The sequence below is a fragment of the Aquila chrysaetos genome, chromosome 10 (genome assembly GCF_900496995.4).
Source record: "Aquila chrysaetos chrysaetos chromosome 10, bAquChr1.4, whole genome shotgun sequence".
NCBI lineage: Eukaryota > Metazoa > Chordata > Aves > Accipitriformes > Accipitridae > Aquila > Aquila chrysaetos.
Genome location: NC_044013.1, coordinates 37002601 through 37027787, shown reverse-complemented (window position 1 = coordinate 37027787; position 25187 = coordinate 37002601). Strand labels below are relative to the sequence as shown.

The window sequence follows — 25187 nt, the reverse complement described above, 5'->3', positions numbered from 1 at the left end:
TGGAGACTGGCATCTTAACTTTCCTTTGCAGTCACGCAAAGCAAACTCAAATCACAGGGAATGTGAGGAGGGGGACTGCAGCGGCGGCAGACCAGATTAGCCAGATTCCAACAATTTCAGTGTAATATACTTTTATTGCACAACACAAACTTTATATCCACATTTGTCTTTTATGTATTTTAAATAAAAAACATAGACTATACATTACCTGAAGTGAAAAGCAAAACGTAGTAAGAAATAACACACTACAGTACCCACAGTATTAAACATCACACATCAACTTACTTAAAATAAAACACATTTGGAGATAATTCCAAACCCTGATTGTTACCATCCAGGCTGGATTTTCAAAGGCATTACGGGTTACAATGCATAGACACATACAATTCATAATTCAGCAAAACAAAATCCATTTATAAAAGTCACAGTGAAAGTGTAGGTAAACTTACACTAAGCTTGTATAAGTAAAATGAGTAAGAACTGCTATTCTGGAAAGCAATTTCCAGTTAGAGGACTATACACAGAAGATAGCAGCAGAACGTAATTACCCTCTGAAATCTAGCTTATTTGCAGGAAGATAATGAAAGACTGGAGGTTTTTCTTCTTTGTTAAATGATGTCTCCATAGCACAAAACTCAGTACTATCCCAGGTCCTCTCTGCTGTGCCTGAACAACCTGAAAACATTTACAATCGTTTACCTACAAATCACCAAAGAGATCAATACAACTCCAGGGTTCAGTAATACCAATTTTTACTTAAAGCCCGTGGGGTCTATAAATCATCCAGAGTAAAGCAGTTATTAAATGAAGACAGTGAAATAAGTATCATGTCCCAGACATTTATGATGAGTTAAGAGACCATCTTTCTACATTCTTTGCTCTGAAGTCTTCTCTTACCTGTCAGGCAGCTGTGTCCCAAACTTGATGACTCTGCTTTGCCATGCAGAAAAGAAAGGTCCAATGCATAAGGACCTGTGGCATAAAGGTCCTCAGACCTCTCTTAACAATAATGCTGAAATTCTGACCCCACGCCACCTCACCTGTCACCGCTGTATTTCCCAGTGCAATCCACAGCCACTGGATATTCCCACCCACTTAACTTGATACATTACAATACAATGAACTTACACAGAAAATGGATGAACACAGGTGAGGTTAGCTGGGCTACCAGACAGACTGGATCCTCTGCCTGACCTCACATGAATGGTGATGAATGTTCCTCTGCCTCATACAGCAAAAGAGTTGAAATAAAATGGTAAGAACACCCTGCAAAGCAAACAATCAGTTCTGACATGAGACTTTCCCTGTTGGCACTTCCATCATCTTCCTCATCATGTCACCTGTCCCAGGTCATCTATAAACAAGAATGAGCAGTGAGAATGAAGCTGGGACGCAAGGTTCCCAGGGGTTGCAAATGCCAAATGAAGCTAGAAAATCACGACCTTTAATTCTATCAGCAACTATTTTTTTTAAGAAAAAAAAGCAAAACAGATGAGAGATCATGCACTTATCCTTCAGCTCATAGCAAGCAATAAACAAGGCCTCAAACCCCAAAATACAGGGACTTAGCCTGAATACATATTACTATGAAACAGATGTAAGCCCTTAAAAGAAGTAAGAGTTTACATTTCTTAACAGTCTCTAGAGAAAAATAAAGCAGAAGAGTGAAATTAAAGTGATTATGCTACAAATAAGGTTTTTTGATTCATTTATTCAGGTATTTTTGCCAGTACTAAGATTTTCACTGATTCTTTAGCAACTGTCAGTCACCATATTGTAATATCAAAATAATCCCTTTAGTCTAAACCAGACTAAGTATCCACCTTGCCAACAAATTTGAGGGTGCAGCAGAGAGAAGTGAAACTTTTCCTGCACATAGAGTTATACATCTTAAAGGTTAGAGAAAAGGGCAAGGACCAAGGGGGAATGCAGTCAGAGTCATCATCTCACTGTGACTTGTCAGGCTAGACACCTCATCTCCTTATGCCTCTTACACTTCATCTAACAAATGGAGATGTGGGGGAGTGTGGATCAAGTTCTCACCAAAGTCTTCCTTCAGAGCTAGCGAGGACTGTCCCTGGGGAAATACACCGCAGAACTAATTCCCTCCCACTTTCATATTTGCAAAAAAAAGCACATGCTCAATGCACAGGATACATTTGAAACAGGCTGTATTCAGTTCTGGGGGGCAGTGATCAGCAACCTCACTCAGCTTCAGATTTCACTAGGAAAACACAGATATAGAGAACTATAAATAAAAGAAATGGCCAACCTCTCTGCTTTCACAATACATACATTGAAACCATCTGGCTCAAAGCAGATTAGGGTTTAACAACGCTATCGTTTAGAACAGTTTAAAATATCAACATCCTTCATAGTTTGCTGGAATTTTAACAATCACTTCAGTGAAGGCCAGATGATGTGCTTATGCAAATCAGTACATTTCTCATATGACAGTAGTCTTTGACTTTTGCCTTCAAGGACTTGTGTTAGCCAGACCCAACCCTGTGACTACTTTGTTTCACTGCTGAAGCCATAGCCATCTAAGCGGAGCAGAAAAATGGAGACTGCAGTTGGATCAGCAAGTACTCATTCTCTTAATGGACTCATTGTTGAGAATCAAGGAAGATTCTTGATTTTCCTGTAACTATAATAGCCTTTACTTTTTCATACACTGAACACCTCTAAGATGAGTGATTTTACAAAATGGGGGCAGGCGATATCTAAGGCATAAGCACGCTTATCAGAAAACCAATGTTTAACTCAACCCTTAACTCTCATGCTAGTTTCAGGAAAGAGTATTACACGACTTAACAGCAAGAACAAAACCTCAAAAATATCCACATTAACAAATTCAGGTATTTGCATATATTACATCATGAAGTGTCTCCCAGGCAGACTTCCTAAAACTTAAAAAAATTCCATCAAAAGGGGGGTAGGCAGAACTTTCTGCTGCAATAACTTACTCCTTTTGCTATTCGGATAACCAAGACCTGGAAACCCCCAAAACAAACCAAAGAACCCACACCCTCATAAATGCAGAAAGTGATCCCTCATTATAGGTTTTGGTTAAAAATCAGCTTTAAAAAAAAAAAAAAAAAAAAAAAAAAAAAATCCAGCAGCCTCAGAAGAAAACATGCATCATGAGGACGAAAGAGAATCTGCTAATGGCTCAAAGGCTTCCCAGATCAAAGATGCCAGCACCTTCACTTTCCTCCGAGGATGGAAGTTCAGCAATGAGTATTTCAGATTATTACGTAGAGTACTGTGGTATTCAAGTTAAGAAGGCTGCACCAAGTTGAAAAGTTATGTTAATGTTTTTTTTTAAACTCTTAAAAGCAACAGTCATTAAGTGGATGCTGCACATAAGTATCTTTTCGTGTAATTTTTGAGTGTTTTATAAAGAAGAGTAGGTATCCTTCCTATTTTACAAGTGTAAAACAGATGCAGAAACATTTAATGTGTTGTGAAATTGGCCAAGTCACGTAATATGAAACCTGATAGTAAGACCTGCCTTTGCTCCCTGTTAAAAACCACTAGACAATGCACCTATAGAAGGGATGTTAAAAAGATTAGTCTTGTTATGTTTTTGTTCAGACACACAGCAACCTAAAAAAAGTAGCTAAAAATTCTAATTTTAAATAATTATTCCTCAACTGTCCCACCATTACCCCCAGTATTCATAAGAAACAGAGTAATCACTGCAATCCAGATATGCAACCTGTGCTTTGAAAATATTTGAGACTTCTTATTTAGGGGAAAAAAAATCCAAAAATGGCATGTATCCTGTCTCAGAACACGAAATAAAAAAAATGTCTTTCCTTCAAATTGAGTGAGCTAAATGGACTGACATGCATTGTCCTTTTAATGATCTGTAAACATGATATTCATAGCAACATTATATTGATGACATGAGACCGCTTACTGCATGGCCAATTTGTCTACGGTGTCAGCTTGGAAACACAGGGTATTTGGGAGTGTGGGGGTGGAAAAGTAGCTATGTAGATGATAAAGTGGCAAAAAAACTAAGTAGGAGAAGCACAGAGAAATAGGTAAATACATTCTAGCAAACCTCTGCCCTAGCCAGATAAAAAGAAAAGTCCTAAAGAAAAAAAAGCATATTACATAGGCATGTAGTTTAATTAGACAATTATAAAGCATTCATGATATACAAAAACATCAATCATCTTAAACATGGATTTAGTAGATCAGCTACTCACATTTTTGTTGCAAATGCAGAATTTCAAAAATTACGCTATACGCCAAGAAAAGATTAAGTCAATAATGTTATATAAACCAGTTATTAGATTATACTCCCCTGACATCCGCCTGCACAACTCTTCTGTTTCTGTCAAAAAATGAATACATATTAGGCAATATCATCTAAATCATTGTAAACAAAGACTGTTTAGAACAAGTGTAGTCAATAACAATATTGTTAACTTGCACAAATCACAAGACAGAATGTATGTGTTTAATGAAAGCATGTTGGCTCAAATCCGTGTTTTCTTTTTCAATATTGCACTTAATGTTTGATGTCTTCTGGATGATCTGAAGGATGAAAGCTTCAATTAAGATGCAACTGATACAGACCAAGATTTTATCTTTTTGGTTAGGTAGTCTTCCTTACTTATTTAAACAATAAACAGGAAAAAGTTATAAAATATCAGTGTGTGCATATTAAGAAATGGCCAACATGATCAAAACACGAATTTTGTCATCATAGCTTCTCTAGAATAACAGTGGAAAAATTCTTAAAGCCAAACCAAAAAACATACCGTTAAATCAGACTGTGTCCATTTCCACAAGTAGTGCTGAAATTCAAACCAGAGTTATGTCCCATGTAAACACATATATGGGAAGTGGCAAAAAACACCAAATAACACAGTAAAACTGCCATTCTCACTGTAGTCGCTAAATAAACTGATGCTGAAAATCCTGAACTTAAATGTCTGAAGTGTACAGGCAGCCAAACTTTGTAAGCCTCAGCTTTAAGGTATTACGCCATTACATTAGAAATTGTGGTTTGCAGTTTAAGATTCCCTTGGGGGGGTGGGGTGGGGGGGGGGGAAGCCAGCAGAGTAGCAAAGAAACCATGCAAGCTTCCTCTCATTTTAGGGAAACTTTACTAGTCTCAGTTTGACTTTTAATTTTGGGTTGTCAAACACAAGTACAATAACTTGTAACACAAAGGCCAACGTTTAGGAAAACAATTTAAACAAACTCAAAATAAGATCCAAATGCACAAAATTTCCTCCTTCCCTCCATTTCAAAATTTAAGCTCTGGACTTGAAACTCAGCACTTGACAATAATCCTTTGCAAGTAAACATTTGAAAACAGATCATTAGAGCTATATGCCCCCACCTCAGAGAGACAATTTACTAAAAATTCCTAAATTAAATACATAAAAGTGTGACAATGCAAACAATTTGCCTCTTTTTTTGCAAGACAATTTGATCATAAATTTCTTAGAATTATTCTAAAGATTACCTCAGGTAAATAAGAATTTTGATCATTCTACTTAACACATTTCTCAAGTGTTTTGGTCAAAAGTTTAATTAAGCAATACTCTCAGATTAACTAATCTAGTGGAATGCAATACACAAACATTTACTTTCCCTCTCTCCTTAAGATTATTTTGAGGCCACTTCAGGCAGGGTCTTTTAGATATTTTTCTGTACCTCACAAAACAGTAATATATTTAGATGTTTAAATCTACCTTTCCGTTTTGGACAAAGATTAATTCAAGTTCGGGATGTGGTTACTAATGTCAGAAGCACAACAATTACCTTCTGAAAAGAACAGGATTCTGCAACGGCTGCCTCTTTCAGTGTGCAAAGAAATTTACTACCCAGATATACTGCTTTAGAATTGGAGAAATATTTTAATATGAAGGTTTAAAATTTTTTTTTCCTGATATTACACCAGGAAGGGTCAAGAAGAATGTTAAAAATGAGACTTAATTGTCTGAAGAAGGTGAGGTTAAGGAAGCACTTGTCTAGTATCATCATTTCACTCTAACTCTAGAACAAAGTTTAATATTACAGAATGTAAAAACAGTCAGTAATAAAATAATATACATTAAATATTCCTCTTACTTCTGCTAATAGGAACATACACATAGGGTTTTCTCATTTACCAAAAGCCTTTGTAAATGACCTGATTCTATAGAGCTTCTTTTTTTTGTAGGTACTGTAAACATTTAGAATTTCTAAGGCTAAAAACAGGCACAAGTCTTCCATGAACAGTTATTATTCCTAAAAGCGTAAGGAATATATTCCAAATCTGCTATTCCTTTTTATAACAATGGAAATAATTGAAATATAGTATTATAATTCACAATGCAGATTCTTAATTAAAAAAGAAATATAGCTTAATTGTGACAAGACTTAATAATATATAGGGAATACTCTTTTTTTTTTTTAATGATCTATTACATCAAAAGTTCCATTTCCAGAATCTCTGTGCTGGGTGTTACTCAATTTTATAAAGTGGTAAGTTTAAGTAGTGACTAAAACATTTCTAAGTGGGTAAAAGTCAACCACGTTATGTCAGCATTATTAGCACCCCGGCTTTATAATAATGCAGGTGAGATCTGCAATATCCATTTTGCAGACTATGATACTAAAGCCACATAGTAGGTGGCACCTTTTAAAAGATGTTAGACGCTCCTCTCCATAATTTCCATGAGGTGATTTTGTTTTGTGCCTCGTTAAGGTACCTGAGCCAACAGTCTTGTTTCAGGCTGGTTTTTCAAGATTTCAGAGGTTTTTCAACCTCTGCAACAGGTTCCCTTTTGCTGAGTAGCTAAGCGTTAGCCAACATTTCAGCAGACTGATTCCAATATATGTTAGCAGCAATGCATTTCCAGAGACACGTTGCAAAAATATTAAAAGCAATTGTCATCTAGAAGTCCTTTTATCCCCCGCACCGTTCTGGACAAAATAACTCACCACCAAGTAATCTTGAATTCATAGATAGGACGCTTGCAGTAATAGTGATTTATCAGGTGTTTATCACACACACCAATACACTGATGATCCACAGTTATCCCTCTATCAGACAGGTCTGTCACAATACAGTGCAGAAGATCATATACATCAGCCACAGCCTCCCAGGGGCCAAAAGATACATCTACTTCGCAATGATGTTCAAATAGCTTTGTCTCACTTTCACTCCTTTCAAAACGTAAAGAATTGAAATGTGGGCATTCATAGGGAGTGATGGGCATCTCTTCTTTGAAGACACAGACCTTCAATTTTGCAAATCTTGCTTTTCTTTGCATAGCTCTAAGCTTTGCTATTTCAATTATCCGTTCCAAATGATCTGAAAAAAAAAAAAATGTTGAAAATGACAATGAAGCACCTAGTAAAAGAAAACAAATGCAATTATTTCATGTGAAATGTATTACTGCAGTGTTTCACAAGTTATTCTCAACACAATATTAGCAGCAACGGGAAGCTGCATGTAGCTAGATATATAGTAATCAAATCAATTTCAGTTATCTTCTGAACTTGGTGTCTTTACTATATGCCCAAATTTATTCAGTTGTAGGTCCTAACAGAACCAATGCAGAGGCGAGAAACCTTCTCATTTAATAAGCCTTGCATGTTATGGCCTAGATCTTGCTCCCTTTTAAGGCAGCATAAAAATCCGCATCCTTGGATGCAGCAGGAACAAATCTGACGTGGAGACCTCAAAGATCTAAAGAGCATGAAAAGTACATAAAAAACTTCTCAAATACAATGGAATTAGTTTGAAAGCTGAAAGCAGACCTGAAAGCACTATGTATACTACTTGAATCACACTAGAAGAAACAGTCAATACTACTTTGTTTATTTACCTTTGTAATATGGCATTAGGCCCAGGAAAGCTTGTCTAACTTTTTCTCCTTTAAGAGGCTGGATATCCTCTAGATTGTCTAGCAATGGTCCTATGGAATAATACTGAGCTTCCTTGTAAACTGACCTCACTCGTTCTCTTGGTGGCAGGTCACCAGATCGTAGAAAGTTAAGTATGTCTCTAAAAAAAGGGCAAAAATAGTATTAAGTAACATGTTTCTGCCAAAACTGTTGCAGGTGGGAAAGGAGAAGAAACGCTGGATATTCATTGTTTATTATACTAAGATAGAAATCCTTACGCTTAGACAGTAACTGAAATAAGTGTGAGTCATATTTCCAACATATGTTTTTAAAAGCATTTGCCACGTTCAAGTTTCCAAGTCATCATTTCACATTTTGCCTGTTAATGTCAAAAGTCACTCAAAAAACCCCCATATTTTAAACAAAAAGTTGAAGGTGGAGTAACCACTTAAAATAGAAGAGGACACAGTATTTCATGGGAAAGAGATCGTAGTCAGTGTATTTCAAATTTAGGTCTGTGACAAAATAAGCTTTTCCATTTTCTTGGAGAGTCATATGCATGGACATTTTATCTCGCACAGAACCAGGGTTCTAGCTGAATGGATGGTACATTTGCAAAGGAGGTGTTCTCTTCACACGATCAGGGCCATATACACTTGTAGTATATGTAATAACAGAGAGAGAGAGAACATTTCCTTGTAGTTCTGAAACACTGCTAAGCTACAAGAATTTTAGCAGGAAAAGAAATCACTTCAAAAGCATTAACCAACAAAACTATTATTGACCATATCAAATAAAACAAGCATTACTGCAATCTTCATTAGAATGTCAACAAATACAGCACGTGCTAACTTGGCGCTCTGTTCCAGCTATATTTTGATTTGATTTCAGACTGATCACAAATAAATTGATTTTCCAACAAAGCAGCAGGCACTTCCAAATTGCCAAATGTAAAGAAACAATTATTTTCCAATAAATATAGTGGCTTAATCTATTTCTGTCCCAGATTATGGTACAATCCAAATGTGCTTTGAAAGTAATTCAATCCTTCTCTGTTGAAGAGATTAAGGAAATGTCTACAAAGGAGAAACGAGTTAAATTGCAAAGTGTGCTTTGGGCAGAGACCTGAACCCATGAATATTAACCCAGGAATACTGCTTCCCTTTTTGAGCAATCTCACACCAATTCAAACAGAATATTAGTAAGATCATGGTTAATTTAATTAAAAATAAAACAAAAGCTGAACACATAAGAAGGAATCCTGAAGGTGAATGAATATGGCACTACCAGCAAAAATAATTAAAAAAAAAATAAATTCCTTGAGGCTTGTGCTTTTTTACCAGTTACATTATATCCTGTTAAACAATTAAAACATCATACTTTCAACTGTTTAAGAAACCTGGATGTGTTCCTTCCATTCCCTCTTTATCATAAATATTGTAATACCAATTTAAAAAGTGGCGTACAAAAAAGCTTCCTATGAAAAGCAATGCCAAATACATATTTTTTTAAAACATCAAAACACCTTGATGCCTTGAAAGGAGATACTCTAGACAAGACAATGCCCGAATTCAAAACATTACTTGTTTTTCTTTTCCCAATTTAAAACTTAAGCCCTTAAGAATAAAACAAGTAGTTTTGTAATTGCAATATACTCTTCTCTTGAGATGTTTTGAAGGCATGGATGCCAGCAAGTCACATTTACACAAATATGATTTAACTAGAAGGAAAAAAAAAGTTAAAACTTATTTTTCTTTAAAATAATTTTCTTCAGTAACAACTTTTAAAGTATACTATTGAGGACACTGTACGTACCCAAAGTAGGTTCCATCTCTGTCAATAAAGTATCTGCCTTCAGCATCTGTTGGAATATAGTGTCTTCCACTGAACATAGCTGCCAACATCGTGTCCTCATAACGTCTCAGTGTTGACAGTCTTGTCGTAAAATACATGCCTCCTACGTTTAGTGGAACAACTTCTGGAAACTGCAAAATCCATCACATCATCAGAAATGAGCCTCTAGTCCTTTGCAGACATGTTCAGGCCAAAAGGGTTACAACTTCTAGAAGATATGATACAATCTTTGCCACAGTGACATAACCTGGTCTGACAAATGCTTCTTTCCTGACATGTTGCCACAAAACAGTGAGGTTCAAGGGTTAACAACCTGAATACTTTGGCTGGCTTCTGGGTATAATCAGTGAATGTTTTCATTTTAGTTGGAAATCTGAAACAGCAGTAATCACTCAGCTCTAATACCAGATATTCATTAAAAGCACGAAAACCTGCTCTTGGCTCTTCCGGGGAAAGAAAAAACAAAACAAAAACCCCTCCACACAGATACCCACACACAGACATCCACAAAAAGGTAGGAAATATCAGGCCAACCTTGGGATTTGCGCTCAGTTGCTACTCTACTGGTTCCTTTACACTACTATACTATACTATACACTGAAAAAAACAGTGATTCTGTATTTACATTAGGTTTACAGCAGGCGTAAAATCTTAGTACCACATCTTAAGATGCCTCGGTACTAGAATAAACATTTAGTTGCATTTGTCAAGTGCAAACATGGATGGCAATTCTGAGTAATGCTGCCAAGCTATTGAAGTAAAATTCAAGAGACTTGGTTTTATTCAATCATTTAGCTACTAATGGAAACTGAACTGGATATCCATAAATACTCCAACAAAGAAAGCCTGAATTCTTTGGCACCTAAGCAGTACGTGCTGCAATAACCGGACCTTATCAAGATGAGCAGTACCAGAGAGCTCTTACCTGCTGAGGCAGCAGAGGTAGTGCTTGTCCTGCCTGGGTTGCAGTAGGAGTGGCTGGCTCTTGGAAATCATCCTCTGCATCTGAGCTCGACATGGCATCATCCGGGTTTCCACTCACTTTGTTCTGCCCCGTAACTACCACCATCCCTCTGGCTCTTGTAAGCAGGTCTGCTGGGTAGGCAGCCGTGGCAGTGCTAAATGGGAAACAAGACCCAAATTACTTAGGCACTCTCCCCACCAGCTGCAGATCACGTGGCAGGCAGGGCACGTCACTCCCCGGCTTTACACTGCTAATTTACAATGGCATTGCTATTACTGGGCAATGAATCACAGCAAGGATGACTATTGCGCTGAGAAACAAACTCTGACAGGGCTGCCTCTGCAGGAATGCAGTTTGCAGAGCTGTACCAAGGTCCTACAGTCACAGAGCCCCTGCCAGTGGCTGGGTAAGAGACCGGCGTCCATTGGCTGCGTGGTGCAGTGTGTGATTGGCTCCGCCACGCTTTTGCAGCAAAATGTCATTTGCTGGGTGAATTTGGGTGGCCGCTGTTCCACCCCGTCCATCGCAATAGGCCATCTGCAGAAGCACGTCCTGAAATGCATGTTCCCATTGGCCGTGTGCGCTGTGCAACACCCGGACTCCTGCTCCCAACCAAGCTCCCAGTCTATCACCTTCAGCTGCAAAAGCGGATCAGACCCTGCTATGCACAATGACAGGCACCGTAAAGACGATCTGTTCAGTTCTAGCATTTCCTGTGCAATGAGAAAACTGAGTTTTCTAACCAGAGAAAACAGACAAATCTGATACGCATGTATTTAACTCCGTATACTATACTGTGCGTTTACTGCTAATTATCAATTTCCTTTCCTGCACAGAAAAAAATGCATAGCAACACTGACTATGATGCTTTCACAGTCCATCTTCAACCAGAGGATGGGACAGACTAACAATAAGCTGCATTATAAAAATAATAATTGAAAGAGAAGAGTAGGATAGACTAGAAACCCTGCTGTTCTCTTTACACTGCATTATGTAAAAGGTACCTCTGTTCACAGGATTGCTGTGGTGTCTCCAGTGGCATCACGACATCCTAACAAAGACATTATACTACTGGAGGCTTTACCTAGCTCTCTAACCCTGCAAGCTCCTTCTCTCAAATCACTGTAAAATATAAAAAGAGAGGGAATATTTGCACAAACACATCTGGTACTTTTATTTATTGACTAAATAAATGTTTCATAAAGGTTGCTTCCAATCAAAATCAACAAGCAGAAATGACATAAAATTTTAATATCCATGATTAATTAGTCTGCCTTACTAATTCTGCTAACACAATCATTATACACATCATCAGGCTGTCTGTAGATCTTAGCTCTTAAAGGAAACGCTGCAAGTTCAAAATTAACCCAGACAGAACTGGGATGCTCCTGGTCAAAACAGATACTCTTTAGAGGCCTAATCAGATCAAAACCTCCACATTCTGTGGAAGTGTACATAGCCCTCTTTCGCCAAAATTTGGAGGTGAATTCCAGAACCTGTTTAACACCCTAATGAACCTAGATAAGTAGGTACCGTGAAGTTTCAAAAATTTCTTTTTAAACTGCAACTTGTTAAGAGGTTTGTCTCAGCTCAAGATATCTACAGTTGAAAAGATGGACTTTCACTTGACAACCGTTTTTCCATCACAGTACAATGCACAGGCAGATAAATAAGGATGGAAGGGCTTCTCAATGTCCACACCCTATTAACAATTTTAATATTTGTCCTGAAATGACATTTATTTGATATCATCAACTATCAAAACAAGTCAACTATGCCTCACAGATAAAGAACATATACAATATGAATGAAAGATTATTTTGGTAGCGACTCCTTTAAGGAGGTAAACAAATTATCATCAAGAAACAGCTTGCAGAAGCTTAATTTGTAAGATGCATAGTCAAAATTGAGTGTGAGCCTGTACTTACTATGAATGTACTATTTACAATGCTGTTACCTGACACCAGTGCTTTGACTGCTGTATTTCCAGTTCTCTTAAGACTATTCAAAAGAACTCAAGACTGACCAAAAATGTGATCTTTAACTGTCTACATTTTTCAAGAATGTCCCATAGATTTCACATAAATGGAGTGTACTCTGAATAAACAAAATACAGCTCCATTAAGTATATTGGAATCATGGACCACAGAATGTGTTTTGGGTAAGTTCATTCATTTGGCACTGTACCAAAAAGGTCCTCTTTCCCAACAGAAGTAAAGGTTTGAGAAAAAGGAATTCTTCTTCCTCTTCCATAATCCTTCTTCAACATGACTCCAAGGTTTAGGAAAAAAACATGAGAGAGCGTATATTAATTATGTTACACTCATGAGTAATAACCTTCTTTGCCATTGGAACGTTCACACAAAACAATCTCCTAAAGAGTCAGGTTTAGCATATGAGATCTCAGCCCATAATTAGTCCAGGATTTCAAGAATGAGATTAGTGGCAGTAAAATTAAGCGATTGATCACTGACAAGTTTAACCTGTTTTCTGACGTTCATTAAAAGGTAAGTGAAGTTCCTCTCTAGGTTTGCTTCACCTCCTGTTCATCCACAGACACGGAGTAGTGAAACAGCAGTATGCTGACCGGAACAGGGAGTCTTCCTAAAAGAAAAACAAGCTAATCACTGGCCAGTTTTCTGACATACGATCTTCTGCATTCTGGTTCTCTGCATTTCAGTTCTCTTCATTTCACGAGGAATATGCATCCAACTGAACATCCTCTTCTTGCCACTTAAAGCATGCACAATAATTAACTATGCACGAAAATATTTCTTTGTTAAATCTCTCATTAAAGTTGCAGGGTTTGTTTTGTTTATTGAACTAAGTAAATGCATCCATTTCACTTTCAAATATGTCTAGGTCCAGATCAACAGATAATTAATGAGAAAACATCCATCAATAAACAAAATTATTACTAAATCAAATATTTAACTGAACGATACGTCAGCACCATCCAACTCTACCAGAAATACCTCCTTCCAGTTTACAAGCTACCTATCATCTAAATGACAGAGATTACTTCCCAGAGCTTTGTTATCGACAGCTCAGATACTGTCTCAGTACACACACCAGAGAAAGCTTACTAAATGAACCAGACCAGCAAGTTTTGCTTCATTCCCTAGGGAATGATAGCAACCCTAGAGCTGCATCAAGTTTTACTTGATGCTAACATTCAAAAAAGCTTTTTGAGGCTCTGCTGTTCCCTCAACTTTTCCGTACCAGTTTAAACTTTCCCTTCAATACCTGCTGAGGTTACACTGGTGTTGGCAAAGTTACATACCTATAAAAAAAGCGACATAATGATTACACAGTCAAAGTCTTTTTCATCAAGGTACTGATGTATGAATCCATCGTAGGAGGCCTACACAAACTGTTATTCAAAGCTAACTCATTGGAACGTGCTTGTTTTGGGGAGATACCAACCAGAGTGCTAGGAAGGCTCCCCCTTTTTCCAGAGACACTGGGTCCCTTGTGAGGACACGGAATGAGACACGACTTAGTAGTCTCTCCATAGCATTCTTCAAGAGACTCGTATGATCAACAGTTGTGTGAACAAAGCGGGAAAAGACACGACATCCAGTTAATTCTAATTAATCTGTGTCAGAATAGCGAAGAAACAACCTGAAAAAGGGCAGGGATCCCTGAGCTGCTGTAAACTGTACTATGCATTTGACTGTAGAACTCTGGACACGCTCAACATCTCTAGTCATTAGCAAAAAGATAACACAGAGTACGATGAAGGGATACCGTAACTTAACTTTCGCATCAGAGAACAAAGACACACTGTATAGGAAGATATGATGGGACGCTTCATCACCAGTGACCTTCTTGGGTAGGAACAGGACAGCAGGAAGGCCTAATTGGAGGCTGCCAAATGACCAGCAGATAAAGGCTACTTACTCAGGCTGTACTCACTGGTTGCAGCAACTGCTGCCTCACACAGAGCTTCACAGCACAGACAAGCTTTTACGAGCTCAAAGCAGCCTTCCAGTTCCAACACCGCCAGGTGCAGAGGCATCATACCGTTGTGGATGGGGCAGCACAGACCCAAGCCAGCTCAGAAACCGAGCCAGACGTGTGGGTAAGCCAGGTGTCCAGCAAATTAAGTATTAATTAAGGACTTACAACTGTGGCTTAGCGCCTTACTAGATCCTTCTCAACAGCCTAAATGTTAACGCAGCTCGCCAGAAAGCGCCAGCAGACGCGGGAGTTGACTTTCTGTGGTGTGACCGGCCCAGGCCGAGGTCCTGCCGCGACCCGACCCGGCGGCCCCAGGCAGGGCAGCAGCTCCCCGTTGCCTCAGCGCTCACTGGAAACTGCCGTTCTCCCAGCGCTTCACCGGCACCCTCCCGTTCCCAGGGCCGGGCCCGGGCAGCGCCTCAGCCCGGCGCGGCGGGGGTGTTTTCCCGCCCCTCACCTGACAGGCGCCTCCCGCGCTGCCGGTGGTCGGTTAACGGTTCCGCCGCCGCCGCGCCCCCGGCCGCGCTCATGCCCCCTGCCGGGCCGCGGGGGAACCACCTGCCGCCGCCTCTTCCGCGCCCAGCCCGGCGCCGCGCCGCGCCGCCCGCCCGCCGCCACATCTGCCGAAGGAGGGAGAAGGGTCGTCACGGCGGCGCGGCCGCCTCTTCTCCGTCCGACCCCGGCACCTGCCGCCCGGGAGAGGAGCGAGCGAGCCCGCCCGCCCCCGGCGGCGGCGGCTCCGGAGGGGGGAGCGAGAGCGGCCGCCGCGCCCCCGCGTCACGTAGGGCCCATCCGGGTCCCGCGCGGGCGGGGCCGGGGACCGGGACTGTCCCCACACGGGTGGCGGCGAGATCCCCCCCACCGCACCGCTTACACAGCCGCGGCTGGGTCTTGGTTTGGGGTTTTTTTCCTCATTTCTGCTCATCTGTGAGGGGAAAGGCCTCATAACTCAGCAATTAATTACCCTTCCGTTAGTGAAACGCTTGTGCCGGCGCCTCGCTCTCCCTCCTCCACCGGGGGCGGGCAGCCGCCGCAGCCGGCCGGGGCCGGGGCAGCCGGCCGGTCCCGGGGCAGCCGGCCGGTCCCTGGCGCCCCAGGCAGCGGCGGCTCCGGCGGCATGAACCGCCGGTGTCAGAGGCAGAGCGGCCAGCGGCTTCCAGGGAGAAAGCGAGGGGCAGCAGTTCCCGGTGTTGGCACTAGGGGATGCTCCGGGTTTACTTTTGCAAAAACAACTGTAAACTGGGTAAATCTGTGCCAAACTGTAAAATTAACTTATTTGCTGAAGGTACTTAAACGTCGTTCATTTGCTGTTGGTTTTACAAATACGTGTTAGCGATCTCAAAATGGAGGTGCAACAACAAAAGGAACAGGAAAACCAAAACTGTTTCAAGTCTTAAGAGGCAGAAGTTACGGAAACAAGCATTTTAGCAAGAACTCTACTCTTAAAATCTGTGGAGAAGGCTGAGGCTGCCTTCAGTATGCCAAGAACCACTGAGGTAAGTAGAAAATGAGACACAAAAACCATCCCAAAAACCCCTTACTTGAATAATCATGTTCTACCTTGACTGACAGATGCTCAAAGCTTTAGGATACAAGTTTCACAGCAGAGTTTTCAGAAGCAGTTTCACCCCAGCAGCGCCTGTCTGAACACAATTGCTTTTGAGGACCAAATTCAACAGGCTAAAAATTACCTACTTTTTAAAATTACCTACTTTTTCCTGCAGTAAACAAATCTCACATTACTCTTTTATAGCTCTCAGTCAGTAGGATACTCTACTTTTTCCTCATCACCCAGCTATTAAAAGCAAACAAAATGCATTCAATTGCAAACCTTAAGAAGAGACCCAAGCCCAGGGCATTAGATCATGTCTTCTGAGTAATACATCAGTATCCTGAATTATTTAAATCTTAACTCTGAGGCAAACACATTCATTTAAATTAAAAAAAAAAAAATAATCACATTTAAAGCATTTATTTTGAAAAATAAAATACAAAAGATCATTGAATTATAATTGTACATGTAATTTATCAACTTTTTTTAAATAAAAGATATTTAACAATTTCCACATGTGAATAAAAACAAACAACTGTTCCACCAAAAGTCTTTTAGGACAAGCACAGACCACTCTTTTGAAAGCTTCATACATTTGAAACCAAACTGCTACAGGAAAAGCAAAAAATCTTTGAAGATGGAGTTTTGTAATTAAGACAGAATAACAGAGACAGGCATTGCTTTGCATTTTTTAAAACCTTAAAAAAAAAATAGTTGTGCGAATGTAATACGGTTCTACATTAACATCAGTGATTTTTTTTTTTTTTAAAACAGGTTTACATGCACTCACAACAGCAAAATTTTGAACAAAAACAGTATGAAAGAAATGGGGGAGAAAATTCTGAAAAAAGCAGGCCATGAGCAGTAGACCTCACTGATCTCAGTGCGACAGTTCTTATAAGATCGTTTCCATTGAAAAGGCAGCAGTCTTTTTTCTAAAGAAAAAGAAAAAAAGTGTTTGAGCTTTCAATGTAATACTCTGTTTTTATCCTTGGCAACTTTTTGTAATTACAAATAATGCATAATCAAGACTAACCACTGTTATCTCAGTAGGTGAAAAGTCACTGTCAAGACTAACCACAGCCACTAAAAACTTTCCTGTAAGGAATGTGGCTGCCTTTTCCATCGTTTATCATCAGAGTTACTTCTTGAAGCATATTCAGATGTAAAAAAATATATCTGAATTTCCACTTAATTCAAAATACTTGTGAAAGTGCACTGCATTTACATGCTGGAAGTGTCTCTTTCATTACAATGTACCACTGGTAGTTACTGCTGGGAAGTTAACAATTTGGTTTCTCAGAAACTGGACAGCAGCTTTACATATGTATTTGAAACTACAAAGAGGTAAGTGGCAAAATGAAGTAGATGTTTTAGTCATTTTAACATTGACTACATGAAAAGATTATGGTTTCTCTATTGATTTCAGAATGAAGGCCTGCAATTAATCTTTGGAAAACTTTTATATCTGTTATTTCTAATGGGTATCATGCTTTTGGCTATATTTAGGGCTATAGAGAGCGCTACATTTATGGCCACATAATAAATACCTATGCTGGGTATATTTGTGTGGCACGTTGCTTTTGCCTATATTTAAACTGGATGCATTTTGCCACCTTTTGTTGTCAAGCTAGAACATTTGATAACACGGTTGACAATTAAAAATCCTGGATTAATACAGTAAATCTTGCACCATTCATTTGTTAAGTGGTCTGGAATTTACTGAGTTCCCTGCAAATCTTGCCATTGTTAATTCAACAACTAAAATGCAGTTTATTGAAAATACTGAATATGGGACATATTAAAAGCAAATTATACAAATCATCTTTAGCAGTTTCCTCATCTAGAAAGGGCAACTGATTAAAAACAAAAGATGATTACGCGTCATCTTTAAAATTTTACTATTTTGTTAAAACAGGGACCTGAATCTGTTGTGCAAGTATGCCATAAGTACTGAGAGACACACAGATACTAAAATGAACAAGAAACTCTGCTAAAGAATGCCTGGATGAGTAATGGTATAGTTTTAGGCACTCGTTTCAATTTCAAGCTCTAAAATAGTGCTGACAATCCTATAGCGTAGCAAATACTGCAAATTGTGATGAGCCATGTAGAACTGCATTGTGGTTCTTAAAGCACATGAACTATGTATGCTTTTGTAGCTCTTGCCACTAGGACTTACCTCAATGTGATTTTTACAGATTCTGAATCAAGATCCATATCTTCCTATTTTTCTTACTCAGAATCTTACATGGAGTTACATAAGTTTAAAAAAATCACCTTAACTAAATCAAGAGCAGCAAATGAGCAGGACTGCATGCTCTTATTACCTTCTGTGCAAGAAATATCCATTGTTATCTTCTATTCCATAGGTTCAGTCTGTGAAGTAAATAATTAAAATGAAATTAGCTATTTTACATTAGAGAAAAAAAATAATTATCAGCACCAATGTTTGTACTCAAAACCATCTAGCTGTTTAGTTAGATTATGTTAATTTTCTCTTTAGTATAATACTAAAGGAGAACACTATCAGCGTCAACTCCAGCATCAGTTTTTATAGTTTAAGCAACATTCTCTATTTCACACAGCTTATTTTTACTTTTTAGATGATCTTTCTTTACTTTGGATAAATCTGCTCAGTTTGGTAAATGCTGTAATCATACTAAGCTAACTGTATAAATCCACCTGCTGAAATTTAGCAGAGTCCCATTTTGAAACCTCCCTATCATATGGATTGAAAGAGGACATTTACTAGTAACAGTGGACCAAGTTCTTTTGATGTATCATAAGACAATTTGAAAATACAAACAGCATAATTTAACTAACAGATACTTTAGGCAGATCAAGGATCACTGATTTTGCTAACACGCTATCTATACACAGTGTGCTATATTTTAAAGATAGCTCATCTCCCTGCATTTTCCAGAAATCCTTATCAGCAATATTTAATCTCCTTCTGTTCTGACACACCCTATGCTTGCAGCCATATATGCTCCAACTTTATCTGTAAGGTTGTAGATAATCTTGAAATAATCACAATAATTGCATTTGAAAGCATTAGAAATAACTACAGCACACTTTCTCAATACAATTTGCCGACGATAACTTTTAAGCAGCACACATTTAAATAGTTGTCTTGCCATTAAGCTGCATAGACATTTTGGCCAGCAGTTGGGAGTGAACAATGCTGTGAGCAACAGCACATTTAGCTGCGTGGTGCCAGGTTCTTAATCGTTTTCTATTAGCTGAGCACAACTTGCAAAGCATGAGCACTAACTGTTCAAAGGGTGAGAGCAGGCAAACATCCAGTAAAAGAGCGAAGCCCACATTAGAGATCACACAAAGATTTATCAGAAAGATTTGGTGTCCACAGCAAAAAGTTACATTCTGAAAACATGAAACAGACACTACAGCTATTCGACTTTACTGATCCATGTTCATTTTATCTTGCCACGAGACTTCCTTTCTACTGTCTTCTTTGGCTGGAACAAAAGAAACCAATTTTCCTTTTTAATCAGTTAATTTTTGTTTGAATGAACGGATAAGTCAAAATGCTTTGTTTGCATGTGGTAGATTCTCCTGTGTATTCTTCAATCTCTACATCTAACAAAAGTCATAATCCAAGAGTCCTTTCCTAATATTGGGGATCCAAAGTCAAGAAAGCTTATGCCCATTAGTGTTTTTTTCTTTTAAAAGTAAAGACATGGCAAATTATTTTGCTTTTGATAGGCTATTTACACTTACATTCTAAATAAGCTTCTGTACTGTATGTATCATTAAGGATGGGAAATTGAATAGAAATATAAAAGTAATGCAAGCAAAGATACACAATTCCAGAGGTAGAGTGCCCCTAAAAATGCTTTCTCTCACAGTTCTGCAATGCTATACTCCTGTATATGCAGGAGGAATTAGGGAAAAAAAAAAAAAAAGAAAGAAAGGAAAAACCCCCCCAAACCAACCACCAAGTATTTTTCTACTTAGCTTTACTTGAACACATCCTGAGACAGTAACAGTGAGGAGCTACTTCCTGTTTTTTTCTATCAAAGCACAGTGTAGAGAGCACTTTAGATGGCATTTAGACATTTGCCATCAATTATACAGCCTATAAAAATTGATATTTTTATGAGCCTAGTTGAGCAGCTCTTACTCAAGAAAACAAACTCGATTGGTACATGTTCTACTTCATATAAAATATTTCATTTAAGCAATAAAATACAAATATTTTTGTTATTTCTCTGATACAGATGAATCAAATTATTTGCTCCTTGCCTAGACTGTCTGCTCTGATTTTTCATGGCTAGATTAGCAGACCTTAAATCTGCAAGGCTATAGAAGGGAGAATTAATTTTACTACACATTGAAGAGGAAAAAAAAAAAAAATACACAGAGAGAAGCCCTTCAAGCTACTGAAACTGAGCACTCCAACAGGCAGCTCCATGGAACAAGTCCATCTTGTCTTCTCTGCTGGCTTCAGGAGACACAGAATAGCTACCCAGCTGCAAGGGATGCCATCTTCCAAACTGAATTCCTTTGTCCATGAATGGGCTAGTGGTTACAGCCCAAACTTTCCATCATGTCTACATGAGGAAAGGGCATGAGGTTGGAAGCATGCCTCCCACACATTCACATAGCTGGGGGGAAGGTATCACGAGATCCTGCAGTTTAAGAGAGCTCCATGATAAGGATTTTACTTTTTCAGCTGCTATTGCAAAGGTTAGGTCCCTTAGGTAGCTGATGACAATTAACAGCATTTGAAGGGTACCAGATTATGAATTCTCAGTAAAATCTTAAGTTCAGTAGCTCACTTGATTATTAAATCAACACACGATCACTATCCATGGCTGAACTGTTTTTGTTTTGTCTGATACAGCAGTATTTCTTTTTAAAAATCTCTCCATTACTTATCTCTGCTCTCTGTACTATACTTGCTTTACACCTTTCCATGCAAGGCAACAAAAGATAAAGCTTCTCTACAAATAACAAACTTTGCAGTTTGATCTACACAAAAGTGTCAAACTTCCCTTGAGTTTCACAGCAATATTCAGTCAGCTCAGGTTTACAAGCACCAAATTAACACTGGCATTACACATGCTGAGTGCAAGAGCACTGGAGGTTCAATCTCACGGACAAGCTATTCTCTTGTAATTTTGAGTGACCTATTTTCTTACAATCAAACAGAAAATCAAACTTACGAAGAAGTGATTTATAAAGACAGGTTGCATACTAACTTGCTGTTACACCCACAAAAAGGACACTAATCCAATACCTTACCTGTGGCACTTCTTTAAGAAAGTCAGGAAGCTGAAATTCACCTTTATAGACCTGGAAAACAAAAATAATATACTATTCAAAGCTAGCATTCACTACTGTTTGAAATGCTAAGGCAGGGGGGGATTCTTTTGGGTTATTAGCATCCAGTAACGCTAAAACAGATGTACCTAAACTGAGCACAATCTATTTGTAATAGCAAGTTTCATTCACAAGGCTTGGTCATCTGAAGTAGTTCTACAGCTGTATGCTCAGTTCCAGGCTTCCTCTGCACTCAACACTCTGACCTTGTTTGCACTACAATGGTCAGACTATGTAACTCACATTTCAAGCTTGCTCAAATTAATTAATTAAGTCCTGTGTAATCCATTCACTATACTTTTAGAAAAAGATTTTTAACAGGATGATTAAATACGCCAGGAGTGGGTTGCTACCATATGTATTTTTGAAGTTTATATATAACAAATCTGTTGCTTCACATTTTAGCACCTTCAATAAATTAAGTTCCCTTTAGGCTTAATTATAATTCACAATTAAAAGATCCTCCATTTAAAGTTTTTCAAAAGAGCTACCTGTCACAATCTCAGGGACTGCGTCAGAACAGGTATACCAGCCAGGCAACAAACAACATTCAGTTTTCAAAACATTTATATTTTACAGTTAAGAAACTCGACAAATGTCACATAACATTTTCTGATGTACATAATGAATACTGTGACACAAAATATATATCATTCACACAAGTGTCACACTGAACTACTGATCCCATCTTGCTATACTGTCAAAGGAAAGTTCTGTTAGTTTTGATATAGTTCATCGAGACAATGCGACTACAATCAAGGTCTGAAAATGCTAACAACTTAGGTTTCAATACTGTGAAAATGGTCAACACTCAATGAGTGTCAGCGTCTCCTCTATTTTACACATTATCTATCCCTTTATTCTACATATCTAGCTGGTGTAATTTTCAGGTAACAGAGAAGTTTACACATTTGTTTTAATCCTCAAAGATACACAGATACCATTAAAATAGGTACAGATACATTACTAGCAATTTTCCCCAAGTACTCTGTGTTAGACCCTGAGTCACTTAGCAAACATAATGCATGAGATCAGACACCTAAGTCCTCCCCCCCCCAGGCTGTAACCACACATCTAAAATCCCCAGCTCCTGGACGGAAAACACAGGGTTGGAGAAGGCTTAAGTTTTCCTTTATTATTTTCATACCATTTATTCATTAATTTGCTTTTCATCTACAGAAATGTAAAAAAAAAAAAAAAAAAAAAAAACCAAAAAAACCAGTGGGATAATCCTTTCCTATTTGGACTAGATCATCATTGTAGGTCCCTTCCAACTGGAATAGTCTATTCTATACTAACAGACACATAGATTTAATAGCTTCATATATGAGTACAGAAGAGCTCCACTTATTAGTAGGGCTGTCACAAAGTTACAGTCAGCAACTCTTATGATTATGAATTTCTACAACTGTAGCCTCATTACCAGCCTGACTTCGTGAGTTTGTCTTTTCCACAATTTCCAATCTTTCAGAACATAATGTTAATTCTGAAAGAACGCTGTTTGGAGAAAAAGTGAGCAATAAATATCCTCAAACGTACCAACAGCCACACCAAACAAGTGTTTGCACTATCTGACCAATTAGGAAATAAATTGGCAACGTATTGTCTTCTTTCTAGAGGATACTTCTTAAAAGCTGTTTGCTTCTGAGATTAAACTGGAATACATTCCAAAGGGCGGGGGGGGGGAAGTATTCTGGGGTTTGGTTTGTTTTTTGCAAAAAGAACTATACTTGAAGAGTTTTACCATCCTTTCTACTGAACCAAAAAGACCGAACACCATAATGTCATGAGTTCTTTGTAGTCTTGTGTAGCTGTAATCATAAAATCAAAAGCCGCAAACCTACTTAGAAGTCCATAAAGCCATAAAATGGAAAGTGGGCTACTCTAAAGCCTCACTCAGAGATGCACTCCCTGGTTTGCAAATTGTGTCAAAGGAAGAAGATTCAGGAAGTCAAGGGATGCTTATTAACAATATCCTTTTTCTCCGCTTCCCTATGAATAGATGATGAGCATATGAAGATGTACTCATTTTGTCAATATACTGCAGTGGCCTAGGACTGCAGCTGAGTCAGCTCAAAGTTTCCTGCATGTAAGATGCCTCACCCCACAACAGGCCTGCAGCATTAAACCATATGACTCATGTGGAGTGGACTTGGGAGCTGGCAGTTCTTATCACTCTATCACTAGGCTAAACATATCCAAACAACAAAGCTTGACTAACTCCCAACATGAGAGTAGGAATTACTACACACATACATTGCAGAATTCCGTTCCTTCCGATATTCCATGTTTTAGATAAAATAAAAAGGCTGATTCAAAATCACAGGCAGAGCTCTCATTTATATTCAGCCAGGGGGTACTGTCATTCCCATGGAAACCTTAATGAAAGCCACACTGGTCAAAAATTCAGTGTGTGGCTTACTGGAGCCTAGATATACTATAAATATTTATAAATGGAGAGTATTTCATATTTTCAGCTTTTAACCAAGCCATTAAAATGCAGGCTGCGTTCTAGACAGCAGAAAGGGAAGTTACAAATCAATAATATCACATCAAAAAACCACTACAGAAAAACCTAGACAAGGTTCACAAGAAAAAACAGTATCTTTTATTAGACTAGCACTGATGTTGGAAGAAACAGACAGGCTTCTTCACCTTTTCTGACAAACCACTACAGTCATTATCTGGGAATTCTTAAAAACAGTTAATACTGATGATGATCGCACGTTGTGACTGATTCAGAACCAGAGTGACCAAAACCACATTTGTCTCTCTGGAAGTCTTCTTCTTTCCTTCTCCGGCAGTTATGACTTGGTCTAATTTTTATATTATATATCTGTATATGTATGTCTGCTCTAAAAACTTTACCATTGTAATGTCCTTTGTAGGAACAGCATTTACTCCTAGTAAGCATCTAATAGTGGATAGTCAAGGGTATTCATCCATCAGCAATATTAAGAAAAAACAATGACACTAATGTCATAGCCTGGAAAAATAAAAAAATGTTTCAGGGGCATTTGATATTATATGCATATGAAATATCACAATTTACAAAGGCAAATCAAACCAATGATAGGCCCAAGATTAGGTTTAACACACAAGTGTGCCTAATTTTGGTTCAGAACTGATGTTATCTAGAATGCTGGTTTTGTCAAGATTGAGACTGCATAGAAACTGGTTTAAAGTAGTTCCAAAACCAGTAAGTGGTCCCTTTTGAATCAAAACCCAGGGATTAACTGCAATCCAGAAATTCTAAAAACAATGACTCCATCTGCAGCCAAAAAAATTAAGAGGTTTCAGATTCAAAATTCTTTTCTGACCAATTTCTAAGTCTAAAACACATTATTCAGAGAGTGGCAGCAGAGAGGCAGAAGCTGGACATTTGAATGATTTCCAGACTAAGCAAGAATTCAGTAAAATTGAGCAGAAATGGTATTTACCATTTCTAAGGGAATTATTTTGCAAGTCCAAACGGATTTCCAAGGGGAGGGGGAATCTGAAGTCTGTGTCAGTTGGTTGTTCAGTGTTGGCACTATTCAAGCTGTTCTATTAAAAAAAAAAAAAACCCAAACACATTCTTATAGCCAAACTGAATGCATATTATTTGCAAAAAGAGCTCAGAAAACAAGTTTCACATCCAGT

The 25187-nt window shown here is 38.4% G+C and overlaps 2 protein-coding genes across 15 annotated transcripts in view; both read right to left on the bottom strand.

Moving 5' to 3' along the window:
- Nucleotides 1-114: 114 nt before the first annotated feature.
- KCTD7 (potassium channel tetramerization domain containing 7) lies at nt 115-15701 on the bottom strand. 5 transcript variants are annotated; one of them, XM_030027042.2, is made up of 6 exons: nt 15102-15181; nt 13165-13285; nt 10643-10835; nt 9679-9848; nt 7845-8023; nt 5113-7327 (listed from the first exon to the last, which is right to left on the bottom strand). In XM_030027042.2, exons 3-6 carry the CDS (start codon nt 10784-10786, stop codon nt 6951-6953), a joined length of 870 nt encoding a protein of 289 aa, XP_029882902.1. In that variant the 5' UTR covers nt 10787-10835; nt 13165-13285; nt 15102-15181; the 3' UTR covers nt 5113-6950. The 5 variants fall into 5 exon arrangements, with proteins under 5 accessions (XP_029882906.1, XP_029882902.1, XP_029882905.1 ...); XM_030027046.2 differs by lacking the exons at nt 13165-13285; nt 15102-15181 and adding an exon at nt 115-4348 and having other exon boundaries at nt 6955-7327; nt 10643-12857; XM_030027045.2 differs by lacking the exons at nt 13165-13285; nt 15102-15181 and adding an exon at nt 15609-15701.
- A 2825-nt stretch (nt 15702-18526) lies between these two features.
- The window catches only part of TPST1 (tyrosylprotein sulfotransferase 1), a 43144-nt gene continuing 36483 nt past the window's right edge, over nt 18527-25187 (bottom strand). For 6 of the 10 annotated variants that reach the window (XM_030028173.2, XM_030028172.2, XM_030028169.2 and 3 more), the window contains 3 exons: nt 21468-21518; nt 19603-19678; nt 18527-18575 (listed from right to left, as the gene is read on the bottom strand). In XM_030028173.2, coding sequence (XP_029884033.1) covers nt 19634-19678; nt 21468-21518 — 96 coding nt within the window. In that variant the 3' untranslated portion in view covers nt 18527-18575; nt 19603-19633. The remainder of the gene's footprint in view (nt 18576-19602; nt 19679-21467; nt 21519-25187) is intronic. The other 4 variants (XM_030028178.2, XM_030028176.2, XM_030028175.2 and 1 more) reach the window with 4 other exon arrangements.

Bases quoted from the DNA above. Each gene is read 5' to 3' on its own strand.
- KCTD7 (XM_030027045.2), bottom strand. From the start codon at position 10,786: ATGGTGGTAGTTACGGGGCAGAACAAAGTGAGTGGAAACCCGGATGAT. The intron at 9,849-10,642 runs GTAAGAGCTCTC...TGGATTTTGCAG, and splicing joins TACCTCTGCTGCCTCAGCAG to TTTCCAGAAGTTGTTCCACT. The intron at 7,328-7,844 runs GTAAATAAACAA...TTTTTTTTTCAG, and splicing joins CCTAATGCCATATTACAAAG to ATCATTTGGAACGGATAATT.